Here is an 11,202-nt window from a genome sequence, read left to right as displayed (position 1 = left end):
GTCGTCGAGGTTAAACTGTTTCGTGGTCGCGGAACCCTGGCCACACTGGTGAACAACCGATCCCGTTTATCAGCAAGCTCGCAGTCGTGCCACAGGTGCGATCGTGATCCACGCGGTTCGTTGGTCGCCCGCCTCGAAGGTATCACACCACTTGGCCGTGACGTATCGCCGACCGGAACTACGAACGTCATGCAATCATCGAGCACACCTTCGACCCGCACGCCGCCTTCTCGCAGTTTTTGTTTTCGTCCTCCCAACGATATCATTTTTTATTTTATTTCTTTATCCTCAGTCGCGCAAACCGTCTCCGCTACTCACCAGCTCTTGAACACCGCACGCTTCGTTGTTATTATTATTATTATTATTATTATTATTATTATTATTATTACTATTATTATTATTTCGTTACATGTTTAGCGGACTACAACTTGTTAGAGACTACGTGTGCGCGCTTGTTTACCACTAGTCCTGTTGCGACTGGTTCGATTTGTTTGCGAGGTGTAACATCATTTGAACTCGTTGCGCCTACGATGAAGAATGTGACCTCTGCTACGAGCTTACAAAACTCTCGCCCGGAAACTTGTTTCAGCTCGTCATCATTCACCACGTTCTTCGCGAATCATTTGTTTTGATGAACGCCGTACGCCCGCTGGTGACATGGTGCATAACTAGTTTATCGGAATGGGTGTTGATGCTGTTTTTGTGTTCTCGTTGTTATCGAAGAGTTGATAAATGGTTGATATGAAAAAAGCGCAAAGCAATACGGTTGCGGAACCAGCTGCCACTGCTGAAACCAGTGAATCGGTTAAAAAATTATACAAGTGAGTTGTACGACGACCACTAATCAGTCATCTCCTTACAATGAATTTAAAACCAACAATAGTACACTTAAGTGTTTTTAAAAATATGATTTTATATTGTAGCAAGACTTGTGTTATTGTACTTCAAAAATGTTAATTTTTTTTGTTTTCCAAGCCCACAATCCTTTATTATTTGGCAACTTCTCATTTTTAACTAGGTACTATTTAAATTTAAAAACAAAAAGCAAATTTTATACAAATAATTGTAATTTCTGATTGGTATGGAAATATCAGCAAAGCTTTTTATAAGTATATATTATTAATATTTATTATATATTTGTACATAATATTTTTGAACAATTGATAAATAATATTGTTGCTAGGTATTATTCAATTTAATTCTTATGATTCAATCATAATCTTTTTTCCTGATAAATAACTAGCTTACTAACATTTTTATTTTGATTAAAATTAATACATTAGTCATCATGATGTTGGTATATGATCAAAACTTAAGAAATAATATTTACAGGAGTATAACTGAAGTTTCTCATTTTTTGGACGATCAACGTGGCAGATCATCATCATGCAAAGATCTTTTTACTGTTCATGTTGATACCCAACGGATGAAACTAAAAAATTATTGTGAAAGAATGATGCTTTCCGATACATTATGTTATGGTCGTAAAGCTGAAGATATCATGTGGCGTAAAACTTATCATGATGTTTATTCTACTGCTAAACTTTTACGTAAAGTAAGCAAGTAATTGATTTATATGATTATGTACTATTTTTATTTCTATATTAATATAACTATAACTATGTGACAAATATTAATATATATATATATATTTGTAGCTAAACATTTTATAATTCAATTTGAAATACTAAACTATAATACAATATAAATCATGATTATAAATTTAATTTTAGAATAATGAATGGAATCACATTGAGTTGGCACTTTTGGAAAATCATTTTCAGTCTGGTATTGGCTGTTACTATCATATTTTATTCAAATTTCAAGCTGAAATTAAACTCAATTCACCTAAATTATTTGACTTTTATTTGTTGACAAATGATAACACAGAAAACCATGTTAAAAAGGATCATATTACTCTATTGAAAAAGAATGATATTAGTAAGTTTTTAATTTTTATTTTTAATTATATTTATTTCTAACTAATTATGCAAATCATAGATACTAAAGAAGAAGCTGGAATAATGCAAATTATATATCGCTGTTTGATATGTTTGGGTGACTTATCACGTTATATGTATGAATTAAACAAATTAGATTTGTATTATTCGACAGCTTTTCGTTATTATAAACAAGCATTAAACTATAAACCTAATAATGGACTCCCTCATAACCAAATTGGTCGGTTAGCATTATCAAAAAATAAACATTTAGATGCAGTTTACAGTTATATTCGATGGTAATTTATAATATAATGTAATGATTGTTTAAATTACTAATTTATGTATATATTTTTAGTGTTTTTAGTTTTGAGCCATTTGAAGGAGGAGAAAAGAATCTAATATTATCCTTACAACCATCTGAATCTGTTGGAAATATATTTTTGGAGAAACTATTTGCTGTTTTTCATTTATGGTATACTGGAAAAGATAATTCACAAGAACTAGATAAAGTAAATTTTAATTTTATAATAATTAGTGTGTGTCAACGTCTTTTGTCTTGGCAAATAACTTTTGTTCTTAGTAATATTTTTAAAATCTGAATTTTTCATATTAATATGTTCTTATAATACCACTTGGCTAAATATATATGTAGAATCTCTATATAAAGATAATGATTCTAAGTTATCGATCCAAATGCAATTGAGACGCACAGGAAAACATGACGACTACAACTATTTTAAGATCAAAATTCTAATATGTATTAAAAATCATGAAATCAATTATAGCACTGGGACCAGATAATATAAATACAGAACTACTACAACATGTCGACTTAAAAACAAAAGAAGTTCTATTTAAATTAATACATGATATATACAATAAAGGAACTTTTACAGACGTCATTAATACTATTACCGAAAAAAAAAGGGGCAAATTAATGCAATAACCAAAACCTTAAGCCTATTATCACATGTTTCCAAATTCCTAACAATAATTTTAAATAAAAGAGTTGGAAATATAATCAAACAACAGCTAGATTACGATCTGTATGGTTTTCGAAAAAAATAAAAGATCCAGGGAAGCATAAATAAGACTAAAAATAATACTAGAAAAACAAACAGATACACAAAAGAAAACTTTTATAGATTTTTTATATTTAGAAAAAGCTTTCAACAATATCAATTGAAAAATACTATTTAACATAATAGATGTTGAAATAGGCATTAAAGATAGAAATACTCTATACGCAATGTACAAAAATCAAGACACTGAAATTAAAATCAACTCTACAACAAAGACAGTTGATATTCTGAAAGGAGTAAAGCAAGGATGTGTACTGTCACCCTCTTTATTTAATTTCTATGTGGAACAAGCGATAAGAGATATATAACAAAAGCTAAAAGAACAAAAGATAGGAGTAATAATAGGAGGTATCCTAATATCAATGATACAATATACAGATAATATAGTTTTGCTTACTACATCTAAAAACGATCTACAAACAGCACTTATTGAAATGATAACATATTTCTAACATTCAAATTAATATAAATATGGAAAAAACAAAAGTAATGGTATGCAATGAACAAAATAAACCAAACATTAGTATTAATATATCCCTTAGAGGATATACAGAATAGAGAACAGAAATAACAGAATAGAGCAAGTAAATCAATTAAAAAATTGAGCAGCATAATAAGTAATGATGAAAGATCAAAAAAATAAATAAAAAGTAGAATATGTCAAGCAAAAAAAGGATTCCTACTTAAAACTAAATTACTAACATCAACAAATATAGATCTTAGAACAAGAAAACGTTAAATTAAAACATATGTATGGAATACAATATTATACGGTAGTGAAACAGGATGTTAAACAAAAAAGATAGATCCACTTTAGAAGCTTTAGAAATCTGGTGTTAGCAAAAAATGGAGAAAATAAAATGAATGGAAAAGAAGATAAACGAAGAAGTATTATATTTAATCTTATATAATAATAGAATAGAACATTGCTAAGCAATTTAAGATCAAGGTGATGGTTTATGATAAGTCATATGCTAAGACACAACAAAGAACTCCATAGCCTCATACTGGAAGGTATAATAGAAGGAAAACATGGAAGAGGTAGGCCAATAATTTCATATAAGTCAAATAATCAAAGATGCACGAATCGATTCATACAAATAACTCAAAGATAAAGCACAAGACAGAGAATCATGGAGAAAACATTTATTTTATATATATTAGACCAATCTACGGATTGAATACTATAAAAAAATAATACCACTTATTTTATATTCTTAACTTATTAGAAACTATTGTAATTCGAAAATAAATTTTCTTAAACTTAAATAGTTAAAATACTAGTTTATATCAAACAAGTAATAAAATAACATTAATGCTTATCATAGTTAGTATTTTATAATAAATTATATTGGTATATATCTTTTATTTTTATTGTATGTGTTAATTAATTATATGTTTAATTTATTTAAAAGAACTAAATCACATTATTTTTTAGATGTACTCAAGCATTTTTGACATTTTGCATAATACTGATGACTTTAAGAACAAAAATGGCTCAGATGATAAAAAAATAGACATTCAAAAAGAAGATATTACATCTTCAATCCAGGAAACTGTACAGGCAATGTTGACTAATGAAAATGTATTCAAAATTGTTGTCATTATTATAGCTTGTTTAAATAAGCTACATCATTCCGGTAATTTAGATTAAAATAATTAATTTTAAATTATTGTATTGGTTTCTGAGTGTTGGATTTTTTTGTTCATATATATTTTTTAAATTAATTACCTTATTATTTTTATTAAATATATTAGAAGTACACTAGAATGCTGAATGTGTATTTAATTTTTATTCAACATGACAGCAAATTTTTTTTTATATTTTTACATTTTTTTTTTTTTTTTTTTTTTTTAGATAAATAATTGGCTACCTAAAAAATATTATGAAAGTTATCAGTTTAAAAAAAAAACCTAACTTAAAAATTAACGTGTAATTTTCATAGTTCAGATAATATTTTTATTAATTTTTTAGTTAATATTTTGAAAAGTAGATAATTGTTAATGATATTTAATGTAATTATTAGAATGAATTCTAAGTTAAAGTATATTAGCCTAGCTTTTAAGTTAATTGAGTTCTACATAGTAATTTCATATTAGAGCACTGTTTATATACAAATAAGTGATATAATCAATGAATCTTTTGAAATATTATTGAATATTAAATGATTAAATGTACAGCTAAATATCCACCATTAACAAATACCAACTGTAAAAAATAAGCATTTATCATACACTATATTTTAACTCATTCATACCAAAATTAAATATTAATAAATAATGTAATTTGAACACCATTTAAGTTGAATTAAAATTGTATTAAATTATGTATTTCAATTATAAATGAATTTATAAAATGTATTATTTTTTAGATTCCAAATATATCCTTAAAGCAGAATTATTTTTTATGTCATTAATGGATCATTTTATGAACCAAAGTGTTACATATTGTGAAAAAAAATTACCACCAATTGTGAACCCTAACATAGATCACACTAAATTAAACAGAAGACGTCGTAGGCGAGGTTTTAAACAAAATTCTTCCCAAGATTCTCAAGAATTTAGTGAAGAAGGTTAGTTATTATTAAAGAATTACATTAATTATGAATAATATAATACTTTTTTATTCAAACATAAATTTCTAATAAAACATTTATGATAATTAGATGAAGCAGAAAGTATTATAAGTCCTGATGATGAATCAGAAGATGAGAGCGAAGAAGAAATGTTAATATTTGATTTAAAAGGACCTAATGATGATAAATCAAAAAATGGTTTGTACCAACAACAACAAAAATTATATTTTACTATTATTAAATAATCTATTTTTAATTTTAATACAGAATCGGATGGTTCAAATGATAGTGGTACTTCATCTTGTGGTTCCGAAAATAAAAACAAACCAAAATCACATCTATTAAATATACCATTTATTGAAACTATAAAGGTACCAACATTATATTTTTTTATCAGTTATTTAGTATTTAATAATATTGTATTTCAGATGTATTTTGATTGGATCAAACAAAATTTAGATTCAATAAATCTTGAAACTTCAGTCGGATTGTTTAACAATGTTGTTACACTTTTAAATTATTTAACACAAGCCAATATTGAAGATAAATTTGCAGATCTAGATATTAATCATTTAATACTTCCCGAAGAAATACATTTACAAGGAATGACAGTTTTTTCTAAGTCAAAAAAGTATTACGGAGATTATAATGCCAATATGTGTATTAAAAATGAGGTAAAAAAATTTATAAAACTAGATATATTTAATAAAGGTGTATAATAATTATAATAAATTATCATATTTAAGATATAAAATATTAAAATTAGTATGAACTTTTTTTTTATCTAACTAACCTATAAACTTGGATAAACGATTTTTTTTTTTGTTGCTTTCTACTGAATGTAGTCTTATCAGAATTTAAATACTCAGTTCCAAAAGATTTAATAGTTATGCATATTGTTATTAACAGTGGCAGAAACTCTTGGACCTATTTCCCTCATTTTATATCATATTGAATTTTAAAATTTCCCATATATATATATATAATCAATACTGAAAACTTCCATTTTCATACTATAGTAATGTTTATTTTACATAGTTATTAATAAAATATATATAATTAAATATTTTAAACTTAATTATTCAAAGTATTTTTTTTTTTTAACATTAAATCAAATTATGAAGTATAATAATTTATATTGTACAATTTCTAGTCTAACTTTACTGTTATTAGATTTTGTATTAGATCTCTTTGGTCACTAATAAGTCAGTATATTATTGTATTGAAACATTATTTTATAGGGTATGATTCGATTAATAAATATACTACATACTGCAGAAGAAATAGCTTCGAAAAATTCATTTTTATTCTCTTATGATAATATCAAAAAGTGGTATTCAATTTGTGATACTTTAAAACAAGTAAGTACCAAAACTAATACTTATAACTATTATTTTTCTAACATAAGTATGAGATAGAATTTCTTATATTATTAATTCACTCTATTTTATTAAATATAATTTTTTACTTATATTACTTAGCTATATTACTATAAACAATATTACTTAATAAATCATGAATGAAATTATATGCAAACTTATTTTTTGATATATTTTTGATGAGTAATTTTAAAAAAATTTTAAAACAATCTCTTGGTAATATTAGTATTTAATTTATTTAATTAAAATTCGGTAATTACTGATTTATTTAAATCTAAATTATAAAAATATTTAACCATCAGTGTTATAATATTGTATATTTGCTTAAGAAAATAATATACTTAATATATACCTTCTTTAAAAAATTCTTAGACAAATTACTATTTTGAATTATTAATAGTTTAATTTAGTTATTTCAAATTTAAAAATATATTAAAAATTAAAATAGTTTTCTCATTAAATAAAATGTATAGTTGCAAAAAAATTATTTTTAAATGATAATAAGTATTAATTATTAAAACCTTCTTTATCAATATAAATAAGTCTAGATTTTTTTAAATGAAAGATTTATGTAACATCTTAAGACTTTGATATTTCGTGATTTTTATATATTTTTACAAACATAAATTCGTTTTAAACACGTCTGTAGTGTAAGAAAAGTATGTTGTTTATAAAGTATAAGCTTTATTGAAAAAACATTGAATTAATCAATGTAATATAGTGGTCGTAAGTGTTGGTTAAAGTAAATTAACTATGTAAATACAACCGGGTATATACCAGATTAAAAAAACTTGTCTGCCAATCTTAAAGTTCCAATAGAGTTTATAAAAGTAGCAAAGAGTTTTTCTCTTTTGTCCCCCCTTTCTCTCCCTTTTAAAAAATACGACATTAACTGCGACAAACAAAAGCACGAGATTGGAATAGCAAAGTCTGTCTTGTAAATATTCATGATACTGTAGAAAATGAATAAAAAAACAAGAAAGAAAACCTACCCTTTTCACAGGGTGTATTGAGTAAAATCCACCCCTGTTGCAACACAATAAAGCAGTTTGAAGATGTTGAAAGCGGCTCTCGCCAATAACGATTCCAACAGCGTAGTCGGGCTTATATTATATCCTACTTTCTTCTTTCTCCTCAGTTTCTCTTTTTCTTTTCCTTTACGAGCTTTGCAGCTACAAAGTGATCCGGAAGGGATGTGTCACCCTCGGCAAAGCCGTCAAAGTTTTTATGACCGTCGACCCGCCCTCTGTGTGGGAGGACATAACTGTAATAGCTGCCATGCGGGGCCCCAATATTACGCTCCTTACTCGTTTTATGGGTTTATTTATTGCGTCCTCTAAAACTCTTATTAACAATGTCTCGCGCACAAACTGCAGTGTTGTTAAATCTTTTCTTTATTAGAACTTCTACTCTGCTCTGCTCTGCTCACCTCCCACTATTTTGTTTCACGATGAAAATTAATTTTGCGGGCGCGAGCTTAAGACCTAAACTTACATTGACCATAATAACGTACAGCCAATTTACCGATTTTTTCTGTTTTTATGGTTCAAATAGCTATACATTATTTTAAATTAAACTAACAGGTTAAATCAATTATTAGTTTTCGTAATACGTATACGTATACATATTTATGTAACATTACGGAATTGTTGTGCATGTGTTTTCAGTAAAAATTGTATATTTTATCTAAATATATCTTATTATTTACATTTATTTGTTGGTTTCTTTTAAAAATATAAAATAATTAATTATAAGTTATAATTTTTATTGTAATAGTAAATCAAACTGTGACTTGAGGACTAATTAAAAAATAATAATATATTGCACTCGTGTTGCAAAAGAAAAAGTTGCATTTAATCATTTGTTTTACAAGTTTTGTAATTGTTTTCATTTAATATTTCAACGTGTATTAAATTTGGCTTTTAACATTTATCATTCTTAATAATTAATTATGTATTCCATATGAATTTATTGTGTGTAAAACAAAATAACATTTTTGTGAAAAAAATATACATCAAAGTTTGTTAACATCAACACCTTTACGAAAACGTTTAATAAATGGAAGGTGGAACATAAACAAGTATGTTGTTTGTTTATTCTTTGAGAGTTAAATTTCAATGAAATAAAATTTACCCCTTTAGCCCCAAGGGATGAAAGAATCACAAGAATTCCGTCTCCATTTCCCATTTAGCACAGTAATAGGTTTGGAAAGCAGTGGGAGTATAACAAACAAAGCACTACCGTTGTGCGGGCGTACAACCATCAGTCGGGTAATTGAAGGAGGAGAGATGGTGGTTGGAAAAATTTATAACCGTAAAGCTTTGAGGTTAGGGGTCGTAAGGGAGCCCTTTTGCCGAGCGTTTAACCGTATTCCATTATCGTTGTACGGTCTGTCGGTTTTATGACTATATTCGAGGGACGATAAAAGATTCCAGACGTATTAAATACGGTCGACAAAACGGAAACTAAAATGAACATGGACTCGAATCGCAGACGACGGTTTTATCGTCTTCACTCTGTATGGTGGCTTGTTGTATAAGGGGTGGAGGAATCGTAATTTCAGAGCAGTTCTAAAACGTTTTAACCGTTGAAAGCAAATAAACCGAACATCGTCATAAGACCTTTTTCATTTTATCATATTGGTCGTTTTGTACCTTTTTCTATACTATTTATTTTGTTTTTTCTTAGGCCGACGAAAAATCAGTAAAAGACGCCAAACGAGACAAACAGCTCGTAATGGGTCAGTTGTGGCTCCGGTCAGAAGTTGACAATTTAGAGTATAAAATGAAATATTCTTCAAGGAAGAAAAGATTACCAATGTGTATTGTAATTGATGCCGATGCATTAATAAATTATTCATTTATCATCAAGAAAATTGTTAATAGCACTAAATTCATTGTAATAGTACCTGCAATCGGTATGTTTATTGATTGATAGCTATTGATCAAAGTTTTATTTTTAAAATCAATTGTTTTTAGTCATATCAGCATTGGATGAACAAAAAAAATTAAGCAAAGAAGTTAGGTTAACAATCCGTTGGTTGGAATTTCAATTACAACAAGGAAATTGTAACTTGAAATCCCAAGGCATACATGAATCACGGCCCCTTAAGTTGGATAGTCTGCCGAATTTATCAAAATCAAGCAAAGAAATTTGGTGAGCCATAATTTTTAGTTTTCTCTTCCATTTTCAGTATTCAATCTTGTTTAACTTGTATTTTTTTTTATATAAATAGTCATTTTAAACATATTTTGGAATGTTGTAACTATTTTACCGAAGAATATGGTGAAAACACTGGACTTGTTACATTAATAACAGGGTCAGACAACTTATTAGAATCCTCGGATCTTATCCAAATGGCTAAGTCAGCCAGTAAGTATTATTTTCACTCTTTTCTGCAACTATATGTTTAAATAAAAAATATTTTTATTTAAATTACACTTGTTTTTTTTAGAAATTAATGTTGAGCATATTAAAACATTTCAATTACAATTACATATGGCAAAAAATAAAGGATGAAACAATTATTTTGATCTAAAATGTTGAAATTTTATTTTTCACTCAATGGTACATCAAGGTACATTGATGAGAATTTGGTTGTCAAATCTACCGCGCCGTTTGGATCACGTGGTAGCAGATTTTACTACCAGAATAATTAAAATTGAGAAACTCAAATGAAAAATCTTAATTGAATAACTGTTTACATCTATTCATGGTTAAATTTAAATAAAGAGAAAAATCATTACATTTTTTATTGCATTTTATACTTTTAATAGTTAATAAAAAAGTTTCAAATAATAAAATAAATATTCGACCATTTAAAAATTGTTGTTAAACAACATCTATTTCCTCTCTTTATTTTATGCTGATCTAACTTGTCACATTTTTTATTGTTAGTCACTTTTTAATAATTGGTTCATAAATCCAATTTTATTTAATAAATAGTTACTTCTTAAATTTTTTTATTTATTTTATTATTCCACCTACTTTTTGTCTACTCATTTTTCCTTCTACGAAAACAACTTATTGTACACCAGTTGATTTATCCAGTTTCGTACTGAACAGTCTTGGTTGGAGCATAGTTTTTAATAGTTTATTACCTAACACTATTTAAAGCATATTTTGGTATAACTGTTGGTTATAAAACAAAACAAAATTTCAAATGAATCAGTATGGTAATGTTGGTTGTACGCTGAATTAACCAGTTTTCCGTCATGGAACC

At 26.9% G+C, this 11,202-nt stretch overlaps 1 protein-coding gene across 1 annotated transcript; it reads left to right on the top strand.

Annotated features, from left to right (window-relative positions):
- Positions 1–263: 263 nt before the first annotated feature.
- On the top strand, positions 264–10,732 carry LOC112679621 (protein SMG5). The gene is made up of 16 exons (XM_025549503.1): positions 264–345; positions 418–821; positions 1,333–1,555; positions 1,734–1,941; positions 2,002–2,239; positions 2,299–2,452; positions 4,464–4,665; positions 5,398–5,598; positions 5,692–5,799; positions 5,869–5,972; positions 6,030–6,275; positions 6,843–6,962; positions 9,669–9,897; positions 9,959–10,136; positions 10,216–10,352; positions 10,435–10,732. Exons 2-16 carry the CDS (start codon positions 733–735, stop codon positions 10,497–10,499), a joined length of 2,502 nt encoding a protein of 833 aa, XP_025405288.1. The 5' UTR covers positions 264–345; positions 418–732; the 3' UTR covers positions 10,500–10,732.
- The last annotated feature ends 470 nt before the right edge of the window (positions 10,733–11,202 follow it).

This window comes from Sipha flava, unplaced genomic scaffold (genome assembly GCF_003268045.1).
Source record: "Sipha flava isolate LNK unplaced genomic scaffold, YSA_version1 165_pilon_pilon, whole genome shotgun sequence".
NCBI classification, from domain to species: Eukaryota; Metazoa; Arthropoda; class Insecta; order Hemiptera; family Aphididae; genus Sipha; species Sipha flava.
Note: the sequence above shows the minus strand (reverse complement) of the source record. Positions and strands in the feature narration are given on the sequence as shown.